Source organism: Seriola aureovittata, chromosome 19, assembly GCF_021018895.1.
Source record: "Seriola aureovittata isolate HTS-2021-v1 ecotype China chromosome 19, ASM2101889v1, whole genome shotgun sequence".
Taxonomy (NCBI): domain Eukaryota; kingdom Metazoa; phylum Chordata; class Actinopteri; order Carangiformes; family Carangidae; genus Seriola; species Seriola aureovittata.
The window spans coordinates 14,867,949-14,886,042 of record NC_079382.1 but is presented as its reverse complement, the minus strand read 5'-3'; the positions used below and the strand labels follow the sequence as shown (position 1 = coordinate 14,886,042).

General features: G+C 41.9%; 1 protein-coding gene across 2 annotated transcripts in view; it reads left to right on the top strand.

Moving 5' to 3' along the window:
- Nucleotides 1-18,094, top strand: part of LOC130187831 (glutamate receptor ionotropic, kainate 2-like) — a 59,888-nt gene that overhangs the window by 7,818 nt on the left and 33,976 nt on the right. The window contains exons 2-6 of one of the 2 annotated variants that reach the window (XM_056405734.1): nucleotides 10,312-10,479; nucleotides 11,217-11,480; nucleotides 13,989-14,170; nucleotides 15,668-15,721; nucleotides 17,176-17,349. In XM_056405734.1, coding sequence (XP_056261709.1) covers nucleotides 10,312-10,479; nucleotides 11,217-11,480; nucleotides 13,989-14,170; nucleotides 15,668-15,721; nucleotides 17,176-17,349 — 842 coding nt within the window. The remainder of the gene's footprint in view (nucleotides 1-10,311; nucleotides 10,480-11,216; nucleotides 11,481-13,988; nucleotides 14,171-15,667; nucleotides 15,722-17,175; nucleotides 17,350-18,094) is intronic. The other variant, XM_056405735.1, reaches the window with a different exon arrangement.

The following is an 18,094-nucleotide window of genomic DNA, read 5'->3' as shown; positions in this document are numbered from 1 at the left end:
CTCTGCATTTCTTACTCAACAGGGTGTGAATGAATATGAGAAATGGTGAAATAAACAGTCAGCTGCAGATCAGGAGAAAGATTAAAACAGGACTCTTGATTTTCCACCAGTTTCTCCTCTTTTGTCTTTTTGCATTAATCTTCAATAGATGTTTTCTTATTTATAGGAAAAATGAGCCTACATATTTGAGGATCTTCATTATTCAGTGATTTCTTTTTTTTTTTTTTAATCATTATGCTTCTGGCTATTTTCCGTCAGCGTGCAGGTCTTTTTCTATTTCTCTCTCTCTCTCTCTCTCTCTCTCTCTCTCTCTCTCTCTCTGCTGCTGTGCAATTGCCCGTGTGTGTTTGCAGAACAAGCAGGAAAAATTGACACACCTTTGCAGCAAAGAGTAGCATATTGACTTGTACCTGTAGCTCTGATTATCAGCTAGCTTGTGTACAGCACTGGCTCATGGGAGGCTGATGAACCCAAACCAGGAGCTGACATTTTCCTGCCCTGTGGCTGAGGGAGAGGGGGGGCGGGGGGGAGGATGCAGGTGTCCGTTCAGGTCTAATGGGCCATCCATTCAGTCGTTTAATTGAGTGTCTTTTATCTGCCTCCAGTGACCTCTTTTATTCTCCTTTTCTCCCTCTTCGTTTCCTTCGCTCATCTGTTTTTTTCATGCCCCACCCCTCCTCTTCGTCCCTTCCTCTCTTCCTCCCTCACCACACTCTCCTCTTTTTGGTTGCCTAACTGCACATCCGTCTGCCATCTGCGTAAATACCTACAGCTTACTGCGACTTTAGACATCATGCCCATCACCTGTTGTTTTCTAAACACATCTGACGGGCTGTGAGGAGGCAGTGTGACGGCGAGGTGCACTTTCAGCATCAAATCAATACCCAGAATCCAGAAAATAGAGTCTTCTGCCCGTTTTCTTTCCTCTCCTTTCTCCATTTTTTTTCGCCCCTCCTTTGTCCTTCTCTGTCCTTCGTCTCCGTGTCGTCTTTGTCTCCCTTTGGCTCTCAGCTTGTCTCCTGGACCTTCCCCTCTACTTTGTTCCCTCTCCCTATCATCAAGCCTTACTTCCCCTCATCCCCTGGTCTCAGTGTCCACGCACACAAAGGCACGGTTCATCATTTGACATACACATTCCAAGCCTCCATTTCTTATTGTGCCTTTGAATTTCAAAGCAGAGAATATCCTTTCAGTCTCAGATTCTCATTGAACTTCCCCCAGTCTTGGAATAGAACGGTACTGTACTGCAGCTATCAACATGACGTGCTTTATAACATATAGGGGCATGGAAGGGTCTGTGCAAAACCCATTTGTCTCAAAGCTTAATACCACTTCTTATATTGCCTCCTCTATAGTCCTTATATTCTTTTCATGGTATAAAAAGCTTTAATGAGACAATATAGGTACCATATAGATGCTGTAGTGAAAGAACTCTAGTTTGAATGCCTTGCAAACCACTAACAATGTCTTTCTCTCACTGTTATTCAATTTTTGTGTGTCTGCACATTATTGCCCCATCTAATCTATATATTTATAATTTACGTTTAAGTCAGGGTTAACCATCTTCTGTGTCATTTCCTATGTAAAGATTAAAAATTATTATAATCAGATTAACAAAATCCAGTAGAATATCTCTTTTTTTCTCTCTCTCCATCAGTGTGCGAAAAAAAAACCCCAGCTGTGAGCATTAAAGAGCCGCCTCCTGAATTAATTCTTGACCTTTGGCTCTGACAGGAGATAACATCTGCCCTTCTACAAGAAAGAAAGTCTAATTTTACAGCCATTTTGTCCAAACTTACAATGGGGAGAGTGTAATACAGGGCCATTTTGATGAGCAGGAGAACGGTTGAGAATTAGAATGAGAGCAGAGGAGCGAGTAAAGAGGTCTCATATAATTTGCGGTGACCTAATTGCAACATTACAAATTGAACTTCTTTTTAGCTCCGCGCCAAGGTCGGCTCCACATGATATATGTTAGATGCACGTAAGAGACGTTGTGGTGCAAGTTCATCCTGCTCTCGCTCTCTTTTTCGGATAGGAGTGATGGTTTCATGAAATGTAAATGTTGGGAGATGGCACGGTAGTGAGATGAAAGTCTTAGCATCCCACCTTTTGGCAAGTATGATGAGAAATCCCACTGCTTAACTTTGAGCGAGTTTGTTGTAAGACTTGAAGATTACTGTTAGTCAAGTTCTCAGCTATGTTTATTTTGGTGAGCGATACAGCCTGAGGGCTGAAGTGTCCAGGGACGTTCGAGACACCCAGTCCATCCTGCCTCGTACTTCTCAGCTGCAACGCCATAAATGGTAATAATGCCGGTAAAGCGCTTTTTATCACAGTGGGGAAAGTGATTATGAACCAGAGATGCACATGCACAGCCACAATGTTCTCAAGGCTGGACTCCTGCCTCTCTTAGCCTGCAGTGGATAATTAGCATCTCTCACACGTGCTTAGGCTTGATTAAAACTCAGTTTACAGTGAGCAGCGCTGTGAGGTCGCCATCTGTCACCTGCCGAGGCCACCATAGACGTACTCTAGTCAGAGGGAGTGAGGAAGAGTGTGTGTGTGTGTGTGTGTGTGTTTGTGTGTGTGTGTGTGTGTGTGTGTGTGTGTGTGTGTGTGTTTGTGCGTGTGGCTGTTTGATAAAGGGGAGAAAAGATGGGGCATAGAAAGAGAAATGGCAGAGATGGGTGAGGCATGAAGCATTAGGAAGCATTCTGTTCAGTAAGCGGGCCCTCTCACTCCCTGAGGCCTGTATATCAGAGCTATATCACATATTTTCTGTGTCGGCGGAAAAAGCTCCTGACTGCAGTTTTGGGATTTGTTTTATTTACTTGAACTTTATAACCTTGTGACAGCAGTGTTGGGAATACTCATGTTTATACTTGGAAGTCAGATAGGAATTTTGAGAGAGTCATAAAGCCTACAGTGTATGAAAGGCACTATATTTTCCCCCAGAATGCATTTGCATCAATCAAATAATAAGATTTTCTTCCCTAAAATGTAATGTTTTATGCCACAGCTGCAGTGTAGAGTCAATCATAATCATAACTGCATAGTGCATTTTTGTTTTGTTGATGGCAAACTTTTATGCTGCATTTACTGAGTACATTTACCATGTATTATAGCACAGATACACTAGTATTCCCATTGTGGCAAACATTATATCATTGGCAGTTATGTGCTAATAGGCATGTTTGCCTCCAATTTAGAGAATCTATTATTTTGTACAAATTACATTTCCATGGTAATATACTCAATGTTACATGTCAGGGCAGGTCAGGAGGGTGCATTCAAAAGACAAGAAAACTCCATTATGATCAGCTTTGGTAACTGTAACAGTGGGGAAGGGACTGTCAAACCAACAGAATCAACATGAAGAGAATTGAACGCTCTTTGCTTGCAAGGAGTGAAAAGATTTATTGAAGCTTGACTGCTCTTCCTCGGGCATCGTTCAGCGCCGACTGAGGAAGAGCTCAAGACGCGTCGCCACCTCTCTGCATGTTATATTACAGCCACTATAATGGCTGTCTTCTGCTCCATGTGCCTCTGTTGATTTGTGCACATCAGGAGCTTCAATAAATATTTTTAGTCTTTGCCGAGCACAGGGCTTACAGTTTCCTTCAGGTCAGAGCTCTATACCTGGAAAATGGTTGACAGTAACATTAAGTGCGATTGATTTGTACTGACTGGGACTGTAGCATAAATAATAACTTCTAGCTTATCAAATGTCAGGATTTACTCCCTTCCTTTGTTTCTGTGACTATAGAGTGAATATCCGGGTTTTGTGTCACCTCCACAAATAAGAAAATATGATTGATTACTTGCATTCAGAAAACGCTATTTTTCCTTCCTACGTGTCATGCCAAATGTTTCCTTTTTTTTTTCTTTTTTTTTTATTAACAGTCACCGTGAGCATTAAGAAATGATCAAACAATTAATCACTCAACTAAAAAAGAATAGCTGCCCTATTAATTCACAATAAAAAATAATCAGAGCTTGCATCCCTTAAAATAGAATTGTTGTGTTTGTGTGAAATATTGATTGACAATTTTGAGGTAATGAAATGCTCTGTGTTCTTGACAATTAGGGGGAAAAAAAGCTTCTCCCTGTGGGGGTGAGTGTGTGTGTGTGTGTGTGTGTGTGTGTGTGTGTGTGTGTGTGTACTGGCTCTACAAAACATGCACTTACCTCTCACTGTGTCTCTGTTTCTCTAAGCAGGTAATTGAAACTCAAGAGCGGGACTATATTCATTTTGTGAATATAGTCACAAAATATGTGTACTCACATGTAGGTGTGTTTATGCTTCTCGACGATGGGGAAATATTTCAGTAAAATAGTGTACTTTAATATAACATCATCATAGTAAACAGTAGTTATGACCTTATGTTTGTGCAAGTAGCTTTTTAAATCTGAGAAACAGGCCATTGCTTCTCTGTAGTGTGTGTGTATATTTGCGTTTAATGATCCTACAGAACTGCCATAGCAATTGACTAGAGGTCTGTTCCTGTGTTTCTTAAAGGAGCTTGTCTATTCTCAAGAGCAGGCACATATTTCTATGAAATGTGAGCGAGTGAATGTGCGTGTGTGTATGTCTGTGTGCATGCAGGCGAGCGTGCACACTAAGTGCTTATACATCATATTTTCACAGTAGTTGGTATTTCTTTTCAGTTGCAGTCGCAATTTGAGAGCGGTGGAGAGGTTGGAAACTGCGAGCAGAGAGAAGTCATTTGGGACTTCAGCAATTCAAGGCCTGTGGAAGTGTACTCACAGTTTGGCACAATTAGTACCAAAAGGGGTCCCTGCTTGACAAATTAGCACACAAAATGTCAGCCGGTAGTTTAGCACATCCACAATGAGCCCTTGCAAATTAGCACATATTTTGAGGAGGGAGCTGGCACATTATTATGAATAGAGAGAGCCTGGCAAATTAGCACATCTGTTGCCAACGCTCAGAATTAATACATGTTATATGATCACTGGTTTCCCACTCGGAGTTGGGTCAGAGACGAGCGTGGTGGCACACATTTCCGATTGGAGACTGTGTGTGTGTGTGTGTGTGTGTGTGTGTGTGTGTGTGTGTGTGTGCTCATTATAAGAGATTGATGAGATTGATCTTTTGGCAAAGGTAGAGCTAATTATTACCCTGAGTGCAACTGAACCGAGGTGTCTTTGAATGCCGCAGGCGTCGGCTTTAAATTCTCACATCAGTCTCATTTTCCCCGGACTCAGTTGTTTCTTACCTGACAGGTTTGTTTAGGCTCAATCTCAGAGGTGCGTGATTGTGTGTGTCTCACACGTGTATGCTCAAATGTGCGAGTCAGCCTGAGGCTTAGCGTCCAGCAGTGGCAGGTGACAGTCCAGTCCTGTGTCAAGAGGCTTTAGGGTGACACAAGTGATTCTATTGTAGAGAAAATACCAACAAGCCAAACAAGTCGGATAACAACAGCTAAACTCTTGTTCACATAAGCTGCTTTCTACTGGTTTCATGTTCAGTTTCCATTACTCTAACGGAGTGGTTGACTAAGTTATTGATTTATTGCTGAGTCACTAGATTGATTGGCTTTTTTGTGCTTATATGAAGTGTTTTCAACTGTTTATGGGTCCTTTTTATGTTTTTATTGCTTGGTCTTTCATGCTATATAACACCTGAATTCCTGCTGAGGGATTTCTATTCTATTTTATTCTATTCTATTCTATGACAACTACTAGCATCCTCCTCCTCCTCTACTAGCATTTGACTCTATTACCTTTACTCTTATTTTTTTAATTTTATCTAAGTTTTAGTTGACTAGATTCAACCAACGATGTACTGAGTGTCATCTTAGAAAAAAGAGGAACTCTATTAACCAAGTTTAGTGCTTTCCTTATCTTGCTCTTAAAAAAAACCAATTCTCTATAAGATACTATCTCCGAGCCAAAGCCTGAGGAGATGTAGCTGTATTGTCAAAAAATTTACAGTGTTGTGTATCACCTCTGCTACAAACAGTATAAGAGCAGCATTTGTCTCTGCCCTTACATGTAGAATAAGATAGAAGAGAATGTCACTCATCAGCAAACAATGAAGCAATGTGGAAGACGAAGTCATACCATGCATCTCTCCAGATAGCTTTCTAGTGAATTTCATACCGGCTACACTGATGATGGCTTGTTTGTGTGATATCATAGCACTGGCAAGCGCCTTGCACAGTTGATGTATCCCGTGCCCTGGTCAGCTTTCTGGCGATCTTCAGGGAGCTTTGGAATTGGCCCTTGTGCAGCGTAGGAAGGTCAGTCTACCGCAAGGGGAGCTTCAGATTAATGACCAGGGGCGGCGACTCTCTGCAGGCCTTCATGCATCATGTCCCATTCACCGCCAAACATGTCAGGGAGCGCTCCCACCGGGAATTTCTGGGATATTTACGGAGCATTTCCATCACTTTTGCCTCCTGCCTTTTGGCTCCGTGCACCGATCCTCACTGGCTGAAAGACGGAGGGAGACAGAAGCAGGCCGGGGGGTTGGGTTGTGGTGATCGGAGGTCCTAAAGCCTAACAGAGTGACTTCATGTGCATACCTGAGCCACTTGCCCTAGCGACAAGTTTGCCAGTTGGTTGCCATGGCAGCCACCCAACAGCCCACTGGTATCCTGCAGCTGCGCTGCTGGTCATTAGTCACAGAGACAGGCCGTCCGCACTATCTCAACGCCCTTCCTCCACCAATCAGCTGTTCAGGTTCCAAAACTGCAGATGCCTCTCAGCCATAGCATAGATGCATGAGTCACCATGGCAACATATCTGACTCCCATCTCCCATTGTACAAGAGCATCCTTGAGTAGAGAGAGCATAGTGTATTTTCATTCATAGTAGTAAAAGTACATTCTCTATTATTATTTACACTATTTACTGAAGTCATAAAAATACAGTCTTAGTTTTAACCTTTGTTCAGAGCAGCATGTGTGCAGCAGAATTTATTTTACCAAAATACATATTTTGTTCATTTGTACATGACTGTCAAGGTTCCTCCGTTATTCTTCTTTGTGATGTATGTCCTTCAGAGGTGAAAGGTTCCTGTTTACTGGGACTAATTTCAAATTAACTTCATTTCTGTCAGAAACCAAGTTACTGTTTTATGTTCAGTCCACAATGCACTTGATTAACTCTGAACAAACATTAAAACAGAATAAAATTAACATAGAGGAGGCGCCCTCCCACACTACACTTTAATTTTGACTTTCTGCTCATTCTCTCTCCCTCTCTCTCTCTCTCTCTCTCTCTCTCTCTCTCTCTCTCTCTCTCTCTCTCTCTCTCTCTCTCAGACACACACACACTCACACACTGAGACACTCAGATCAGCAAGCCTGTTTTTTCGTCAGGGTGATTATCCAGCTCATAACTCACTCAGAGCTTTCATTTGCACCATAATTCACTCCAGTCCCAATGACGGCGGCTCCATAATTCACACACACACACTGATTATCTCAGCTGTAACTCACACACCTACAATCAGAGGGACCACAACAGCCAGTAGTGAGAAGAGGATAGATGACACAAGACAGAGCTTTATTAGATTTTAAATATACATTACATCCCATATTAATGAGAGTCTTTCCCAAGATGCTGAAAATTATTATTTGTGAAGAAACGTCAGATTCATGGTTCAGTGGAAACAACATTGAGGATCTTTTCTTTATATAATGTAAACCAAGGACTCATGTAACGCGTTCGATTCCAAGGTTATTCCAAGGTAATTTAATATTTGACATCTCCTTTGAAGTACTAGTATAATGTTTCTGCTCCTCCGTGTCCCCTAAGATATACAGTTTCTTTAAAACCAGCCTGTCCGAGCCATACAGCGTGCCAAAGAAATCTGATGAACCTAACTTAATATCCTTATGCTCCTTTTCAGACTAGATGAACAGGCCAGTGGAGCCTCATCTGCTCCCTCGGGGCAATAGTATAATAATTATCTATTAGGTCAGACTGACATGATTCCCATCATCTTTAATGCTGATTCTCTGGGATTCATTCTTTTGAAGATTAATGTGCCATTGCAGTGAAATGAAATGCCATGAATAGCAACATGTTCACATCACATTGCTGCTGTACAGCAGGAGGACTAACACAAGAAAACCTCATTATTATGCCTCACTCAGTGACACAAAACATGTACTTGGGTGCCTTTATAAGTTAGTCTCTGATCTTTGGCTTTGAGATCTTTTCAACTCCAATTCACTTTCTTCTATTCTCTCTCTCTCTCTCTCTCTCTCTATATATATATATATGTGTGAAAGAAAGAAAGTACAACACACTGTCTGGCTGTACCGTGGTGACAGTGACAGAGCTCACTTCCCTAAGTTAATGACATCCTCTTTGCCCTCCTGCACTCCTTTTCTATCATTCCCTGCTGTGGCCAGCTGCTATTTATAGCCTGCTGGGTCTATTAATGTAAAGCTCTCTCACTCTTTCTCCACTCTTTTAAAAATGCGTCACTCTCTCTCTCTCTCTTTCTCTCTCTATCTCTCTCTCTCTCTCTCTGTCTTTTCCTCTTTCAGTCGCACTTTTCCCTCGCTCTCTGTAATTGAATCAATAAACAGGCTTTAAACTTTTTTTTTTTCCCTCAGTTTGGATTTCATCAAACTGACTCTCCGTCCTCCGAGAGGGTGGGAACCGTGGATGGACTCCTGAACTTTGCTCTTGTCTACGAGAGTGTTTCTCAGAGCAGCTCTCGCAACCCCCTTTCATCTCCCCTCACTCCACCCCATCCACTCTCTTTTAAGTTTGATTTGTGTAAAGCTTTCTCAGGATTTAGTCCATCCTCAAAGGTACTAGCTGTAGGAACATAGCTTTGATTTATTATTATTTTTTTATTATGTTTATTTTGAAAGTTGAAATTGGCTGCTTGACTCTACAGCTGTTTCAGCTGTTTGACATAGAAATATTCTTAGTAAAATATGAATATGTTAATATGCTACATACTCCGTATTGCGTTACCTATAATGGCTTTGCTTCATTCTAATGATGGATGTGTGAAGAATACTGTTATCATTCTCACTGACCCCATTTACACCTGAAATTAGATATGTCCTCGGTGACTAGCTTGTATATTAGATGGAAGAAAAACTGAATCCACTTTGTAACCTTTAAAAAAAAGAACAAAAAAAAAAACAGAGCATGTCAATTTGATTGTAACTGCAATTTGTCCATTTTACATTGCAATTCACTGATTTGCATTTTCTGATGATTGTCTGATGTCAATAAATTCCGGTAAATTATGTTTTGACATAATCTTGAAATGATTAACGCGTCTCTAATGGGTCAGTTCAAACCTCGCCTTCCTCTGGACCATGTGGAGTTTTTTTTTTTTAAATAACTGACAAGCCTGACGGGTGCTGTTTTTTAAAGGTGGCAACACCTTACTTTGCGGTGGTAATTATATTGTCTGGCTCATGCGGTGGTGAAGCAGTGTGTATTGTTTGTTTTTGTGTCGCGGAGGCTTTTACTTTGTCAATTAATGAGCATCGTGAGGTGCGATTCTCATATATCCAAAAGGTAACAAGATTTCTCAGGCAGGCACAGCGTGGTACTCCCTTCAGGATGCTCTCCCATTAAACACCAACAAAAGTAACAGTGAAATGTGAAGCAGAAATAAGAATCTGAACCTTTGAGTTGACTTCTTTTTAACGAGTGTGTTCAAATATTTCCAAACGTTTTTATGTCTTCCTGACTTGTCTGACCTTCTCCCTCACTGCCAGTGTCTCTGTTCCTGTCTGTCTTTCTATATACCACTTCATATACACGTGGCTATTTCTCCTCTCTACCTTTCTGTATTTTCACCCTAACCTCTTCGCTCCCTGCACTCTTGTTTTTCTTTGCTCTCCTCTCATTTGAGAATCATTAAAATCAATGGGACAAAATTGAGGAGTGAACCTTTCTGTCAAGGCTGAGCGAGGGAGTTAAAGAAGGGCACCCACCCCTGAACTCACCTCCCTACAGAACTAATTGCCTATAATTACACTGACGACTGCCACCGAATGCAAATCAGCCGAGATCCAAACGCCTAATCCGCACTGTAGATCTGTTTCATGTCAGCGTGCGACTGAGCTCTGTGAAGCAGCGAGCACAATAGCATCAATAATATGAGAGTACAAACACTGAAGTGTTAAAAATGATAACACTGCTTGAGCTGTAATTGCCTGCATCATATCGACCATTTACTTGAATGTCAATTGTGCTAAGGAATCTATTGCAATTACAGGAGAAGGAAGTGGCTATTTAGAGTTCTTGTTCTATGCTAATTTTTCCTTTTTTCTTTTTTTCTTTGTCAACCCTCAGGAGGAATATTTGAATCCATAGAGAGCGGCCCTTCCGGAGCAGAGGAACTAGCCTTTAAATTTGCCTTGAACACAATCAACAGGAACCGCACCTTGCTCCCCAACACCACACTGACCTATGACATCCAGAGAATAAACATCTTCGACAGCTTTGAGGCCTCCAGGAAAGGTGAGTCCGGATATATGAAGGTGACATTTAGAAAGCACCTCATTTTGTCTGCTAATGAATCACACTAGAAATGAAATGATCTCATGTAAAACAAGATAGTTTTTGTCATGACACCCATTTATTTGAGAACTTTATGGTGATATTACAACAGGATTTGAAGAAATTTACTCGGCATATATAAGAGTCAATCCAACAATCCCAAATAAATGATTTAAAATACTTGTTTTTGACTGTTTGGTCCAGAACTATTGTGAGGTACACAAAACATTAATTACCAGGGATTTTAGACGTTGCGGAAAAGACACTAAGGTTAATTGAGTATTGTCTGTAATTGTTGTTGTATCCATGTTGCCTCACTATTTTATCATGTAAATACATGCGCATATACATGAGAGAAAATCTAGATATTAGCAGGTATAAAAGAGAAAGAAAAACAGGGTATATAAAATATAATGAAAATAAATTAACACAAGACTGAACTGGTACCTGGAAAGAAAGAAAGAAATTAGACCATATAAACGGTATGTTTCGATTGATACATTTGAACACTTAATACTAAGTACATTCTTCAGACCTCCACAAAGGCTTCGATAAATTGGTTTCAAATGATATATATAAAGTCGTGGTCATTATCAAACATCTGTTTTGGCTACCTGTTTGTTTCTTTGAGGTGACATGGTCAGGTACGTGGTAAATTTAACAGAAACAATAAACCGACTCCCTCGCTATCCCACCAGCATGTGACCAGCTTTCCCTCGGGGTGGCGGCCATTTTTGGCCCCTCACACAGCTCATCGGCCAATGCAGTCCAGTCCATCTGCAACGCTCTGGGAGTGCCCCACATCCAGACCAAGTGGAAGCATCAAGTGTCAGACAACAGGGACTCGTACTATGTCAGCCTGTTCCCCGACTTCTCCTCCCTCAGTAGAGCCATCCTCGACCTGGTGCACTTCTTCAAGTGGAGAACGGTCACTGTGGTCTATGACGACAGCACAGGTACAGGTACAGTTGTTGTCTGTCTTCATCTTCTAGTGGTGCGTCTGTTTTGTGTGTGCGTGTGTGGGTGAGGTGATGAATGTGACACTGTTTAAAAACCTGCAGCCTTTTTACAGCCTCAACTGTCCAGAAAAGCAAGAGGTACCAGGTGAGCTACAAAAAGCAGCACTGCTCCTCAGAGTTCAGAGAGTGCTTTGTAACCTGTCAAGTTAATTCAGAAATCAATAGCTTACTGTTCTGCCTCGGTCCTCCAGGTGCTGCCCATGTCAGTCTTCCAGGAGAGTGAGCAGCAGCATAGAGAAAAAAAAGAGAAAAAAAAAGCGAACCACATTACCCAGAATGACCCAATGTCTCTTCAGATTAATGCAATGCAGAACTGTAGTATGTGTGGGCCGACAACAGCCATTAATAACACACAGAGACACTTGATCTCCGAGGGTGGCTATCAAATGTGTCTTTGAGCCATTTTGTCTGTCGTGTGACTTTGTGGAGTGGCTCATAATGTGTGTTTTAAAAGACCAGTCATATTTTAGCTGGAGTGCAGTGATATTTTTATGAGGTAAAGTGTAACCGCTTCAGAGAAGATAACAATATTCAAATGCTTATTCGCAATTTACGAGCGATTTGGCACGATGTGGCTGACAACTTAATGTAAGTAAATTAGACAGAGTTGAGATGAGGTTTAAATTTTAGACAGGTTGCATAATGAATTCACTCCCCACTCTCAGAAAATGAATATTGTCTTGTAGTTGACATCTTAAATTGTGCCTCTAAATTGATATTTAAACCCTTTCCTGCTCCCTTTTATCAACTAAGATTGTCTTGGAAAATTAGCTTTTACTGCTACTTTGCCTCCTCCAGTGTCTCTTTTACATCTGTTGCATACATTTCAGTAAACAGCCAGTCCTGCAGCATCGCGAGCGCCTGTACATTAACCTCGGATGATATCCCAATGAGTCGTCCCACTTGCCACATTATTCTGACTCATCTCCTTGACCTCTCTTCGCTTCCTGCCTTGGAGCTCAGTATGTTAACACCCTCATTCTCCAGCAAACTTCCCCAGTGAGATGCCAAAAGGTGACCTCTCGCCTCTCTCTCTGTCAGATAGGAGCCGCCTGGGCCTCCTCCATGGAGCAGTTCTGCTGTAACGCACCTGACGCCCTGAAAAGTGTGACAGCTGCATAGCCGCATTGCATTCCCCCCACCGCCGCTTCCACCCGGTCCCAGGCTGTAATCACACAGCTTCATGCTCCAGGGCCCCACGCTGCTGATTGGAGCCTATCTGACGGCTGGCAGGAAAAACTATCGGAGGGGATAAAATATTCACACACAGCCGTTAGAAGATCCAGGGGGAAAGTCTGAAGGCATTAGCCAGAGCCCACAAACATCTACGTTGACAGTGTTACCCAAACGTTGAGCTCCCTTGACAGATTTTTTTTTTCTTGCTTAACACCTCCCAAAGTGTCAGCATGAACAAAAACAGGAAGACACAGACATGCCCTAGAGTAGGGATCTTTTGGGATTACCTGAGGAAAGCTCTAGGAGGTTCAGTATTCCTCCCTACAATAGTACGTTTCACAACAAGACCTGCATGTTCCTATTTCACACCAATCTTTCTGTAGGCCTCAGGGAGACCCAACCCCACTCACAGTAACACCATTAAACTGCTCACACAGCACTTCATTTCAAAATAAAAAATAGGCTGAGCTATCTTAAAGTGATTCCACGAAAAAAAAAAAAAAATCCTATCTCTCTCCAGTTCCCTCTCAAACTATCCTCTCTGCTCCAACCATTTTTATACCCATGACAAGTAATCATCTCTCCCATCAATCCAGCCTCTTTCATCCCTGGACTCTGAAGTTCTTTACTGAGGGAGAAACTCATTGTAATCTCATCACAGTATCTCCCGGAGAGCTTTCTACCTGAGCGTGTGGTCGAGAAATGAAAGGTGAAGATTGTAGCTCAATATGCGACGGCGGCGTCGGGCTCCCTAGGGGCAAGTACAAGGTGGGCAAACAGAGCCGCTCTCATCAGAGCACATTTGAAGTGTGTGTGAGAGAGACAGGAGAGACCGGATTGACCACGGCTTTCCATCAGGGTAAAATTGAACCTATTCCATGCCGCTGTATGGTATCATGGAAGACGAGAGCGATTCAACATTCGGGAGCCTTCTGTGGGATTGGAAGTTTCTGTAGGAGGGTGCAGATCGCGGTTCTTTCTATTTTGTGCTTTTGGTATAACAGAGTGCAATGTGCTGGCTTGGTGTTAAATTCTCTTGATAGGTCTGTAGCAGTCTGTTTGCTTGCCAGGCATGAGTAGGAGGATCAATAGACTGTGGATTAGGAAGGCATGCATATGAGCTTTTTTTTTCTGCTGAGAAAACCTGATTCCAGCTGGTTTTATGTGGCCTCCTCGGCATCAGCGATACTTCAAAATGGCGGCAGATCAAACACAGTATGTTGCTACATCTTTAAAATTCATTTTTCACGCTATATGTATCCTCTTTGTCTGCAGGTCTCATTCGACTGCAGGAGCTGATCAAGGCGCCATCCCGATACAACATTCGTTTGAAGATCCGACAGCTGCCCACAGAGACCAAGGACGCCAAGCCACTTCTGAAGGAGATGAAGAAAGCAAAGGAGTTCCATGTCATCTTTGATTGTGGACATGAGATGGCTGCCTGGATCCTAAAGCAGGTACGAACCCACCTTAATGAGCCATAACAGATAGACGGATAGGTTCATTGCGAAACCAAACCTGGGGGACTGTATATGGAGCTTCGAACTGTTGTGGATACTTCTAGGTGTTCGACTGTTGGTCGGAGCAAATTCATGTCAAGACTTTCATCTCTTCATGATTTTTTATTTTTTTTTTTTACATATATAGACTAAATGATCAATCGAGAAAATAATTGATAATGACACTGATCACTGGTTGTAGCCGTATTCAGTACTATCCACCAACAGTAAAAGCAGTCTGCCACGTTTGTGAAAAAGATGGTTAATTTTATCATAGCGCTTCCTGAATTTAATTAAAAGTGAATTAGCTGCAGTCCCAAAATTTACATAATGTCCCCTTATAGAAGCATAGGCTCAGTACTCCGTACATAGACTCGCAGTTCATTCATTATACTAAAACAATAAGTTCATATGCATTCCTTTTATTACCCTTCCTCTCTTTAAGCACTGATGCAAATGTTTCTGATACCTACTTTCTGCTCGGTGCAGCTTTAATCTCTTTGCAGAATATTAGATCTCTACTACTGACCCGTCATAATGGATGCTCTCCATTGCACAATAAAGGTTTTTTAATTAGAAAGCCTAATTCTGCTCACAGGCATGTTAAATTCATTTAACAGAGGCAGATTATTTATGAAAACTGCGGGGGTTCTTATTGAATTGAAGCCTTCTCACGAGTATATTGCGCTGTTTGAATTCTCGATACAGCTGTGTGTCTACGGGAAGCAACTAGAATGATTATTTATTGATGGTGAATACTTAGTGGGCACGAAAAACAAAACGAAAAAGTACCGCATGTCAACAGCTCAATCCAGTGCGCCTTCCAATACTTTGCTGGAGACTACGGGCTTAAAGTTGGTGTGCACGTCGCATTCCAACAATTCTTGTATTCACTGTGACCACACACTGTGTTCACAGAGAATAACAAAAAATTTTGGAAGTTTTTATATGCACTTTTTTTTTTTTTTTTTTTTTTTTTTATCACATTGAGAGAGAACTGTGAAATAAACAAAATCATATCAGTACAAACAACACATTTTGTGTGAAAAGTAGCTAATTAAAATTCCTTTAAAAAACCCCCCCAAAAAAACAGGTAAGGAAGCTTTAGATGTGTTATTTGAATTTCTCACTCAGCTGTTGGTCTGGCTGTAGAGGGGAAGATTAGTTAAGATGTTAGCACTTGTGTGCGTCTCAATCCGAGTGTGATATTAATTCAGTGAATCGATTAATCAACCATTAGCACGAAGTCAAAATGCTCTAGACATGCTCTTTAAATGTGAATCTCCATCCTCGGTTACCTTCCTGCCCAGGGAGGTGATGTCGACATCAGAGTGACTATGCAGGTTAAATAAAAGTTAAATGAATTAAAACGAACAGAGTAATAAGTTCATTAAACTATTAATCTTTGATTTTTTTTTTTTTTAGTTACTACCCACTGTTCTTTCCTCCCTATAGGCCCTGGCCATGGGTATGATGACAGAGTACTACCATTATATTTTTACTACCCTGGTAAGTACACTTGCAATTCTTTTATGTTGAAAAAAAAGATGCAATTATACATGTTGTTTGTTACATTTCTTGCAGAGTTCCACCAGCTTGGAACTGTGTGGGGTTTGAATAGTTTTCTTATTCTGGGCTTATTGCAGTGCAAATACTCACCTGTTTTTGTTCTGATAGCAGTTTTTCTTCTCTGAGAACAAAATTAAATATAACTCAACCAGGAGCCAGGCAAAGAAAAAACATCCCATTATTTTTATTTTGTGCAAAGCATTTTGAACCTGAGCTACAACCCCAACTTTCTGGTGATAGAAATAGATGGACTTCTGAAGCTGACTCATTGTCATGTAGTTGATTATAAATACACTATTTGCATTCAAAGTATCAGTTGCTAAAGTTTAACTTCTGTTTATTTTCTAAATTCTGCACCAACCCCTTCACCCCACGTGGCTGTCCACAAACCTGAGTGTAGGAAACAAAAGCAGTTGGATATATTTTATTCTGACTCTGGCAGCAATTGAAGTTCTCCAAAGTTCTTTGATCTAGCCACTACAAAGATTGCTACGCTCCAGAGAAAAAGCAGCACATCTTCGCTGAGCACAGAGAAAAGAAGACAGAGAGCTCAGATAATAGCCCTGAGCAGATGAGACTGTCACCCATTTGGTCCATTATAGCTCTAACAAATAAATGGCATGCTGTGTTGTTTGGAGCACAATTGCAAAAGGGTGAGGCTAAGGTTGGAGAAAACTGACCTGAAAAAGACATTTACCAGTGCACAGGACATGCAGCTATCCCTAGTGCATCCACATAAGAACCAGGCTGGATGAAAGGGCAGTGAATGACAGCAGGTATGTCATTGGGAGAGGAAAGAGAATAGTGATTATAGGCGTGTTTCCGCTGCATGCCGCTGCTGCTGCTGCTTGTTGAGGTGGCAACATGCCTACTTTAACATCCGCCAGTGTTTGGCAGGTTGGAGGCCACTGTGCTGGCCAAAACTGTTGTATACTGGTACCAAGCCATCCATGCTGCTTTCGGAATAGGACGGCAAACATTGACCATGGCAACCCCCCCACTCTGTGTCCATCACCTGCTGTTGCTCTGTCAACTGTGTTGTTGCGTCCCAGAGACATCTGCCTGGTGAGATGCCAGACATGCTGTATGCAGGACAATTGGGTTGTCCTTTCACTTCCACATGATAGATGGCAGTCCACCAAAAGCCTGCCTGTAACCTTGAAAGCCTCGCCTTAATCAAGGCTACTGCCTCTGCATGAGATAAAATAACTCCTGAAATACCTTCAACTGTACTCTTCCGTTCTCACTTCTTTTGCTGAAGCTTCCACTCAAATAGCTAATATAAATTATTCTTAAACCATTAAGGGTGGTAGGTGTTGATATAATAAGCGGCACACAACCAAAGATGAGAAACTAATTATTTTCGCAGCTTGAACACATCTTTATGCTTCCAGGACCTCTTTGCCCTGGACATGGAACCGTATCGTTACAGTGGAGTCAACATGACTGGGTTCCGCATCCTCAACACAGAAAACTCTCAGGTGTCATCAATCATCGAGAAGTGGTCAATGGAGCGTCTACAAGCCCCGCCTAAACCCGACTCAGGCCTGCTGGATGGATTCATGACGGTAGGCTGGAATATATATTTTTATGCTGCTTATGTAATGCCCGAGTTGTGCTCTGCATGTAAAATCATGCTCATAGCTCTACTTCATTCCTCTATCTCCGAGTCAACAAAACCATTGGAAGCCATTTGTAATATAACGGCACCTTTGGGGCTATTAGGCTGTTTGTATAAAATGATCTTTAGGAAGTTATACATGATGGTAGATTAAATAAATCATTGTTTTGAAAAAAACAATAGGAGAATGAGTTGTCAATCACAAGCTCCATGGTTCAGGGCTCCTGGGGTGGGGTATGGGAGCAGCATGAACGCCCTCTGCGTGGAGCTTTTGGGCTGGTGCTCCTGGGTCTAAATGCTCAGTAATGAGCCGGTGTGAATGGTAATAGCCGTTTATCTGCCCTCCTGCCTCTCACAACTCTCCTCTGGGAGCGTGGCCAAAATATGACAATCTGTCAGTGTTCATGCAGAGAGAGGGAGCAAATTGGATGGAAATTATGGCCTTGGTTTTTTAGGATGCCATCCAAAAAAGCATTGGATAAGGTGATTTGAAAGTGAAAACGGGAATGAAGCTCGTCATGGACGTTCAAGGTCCCTCTCTGTGTCTCTTGTTGTAAACAGTCCATTTACCCCCCCCCCCCCCCCCCCACCCACCCTTCCCTCACGACACCTTCCTTGCAGACAAACACCTTTTTTTTTTTTCAGTCTTTCAGCTGGTCTTTCTTTCTTCTTGGCAGATTTAAGATCTGTTC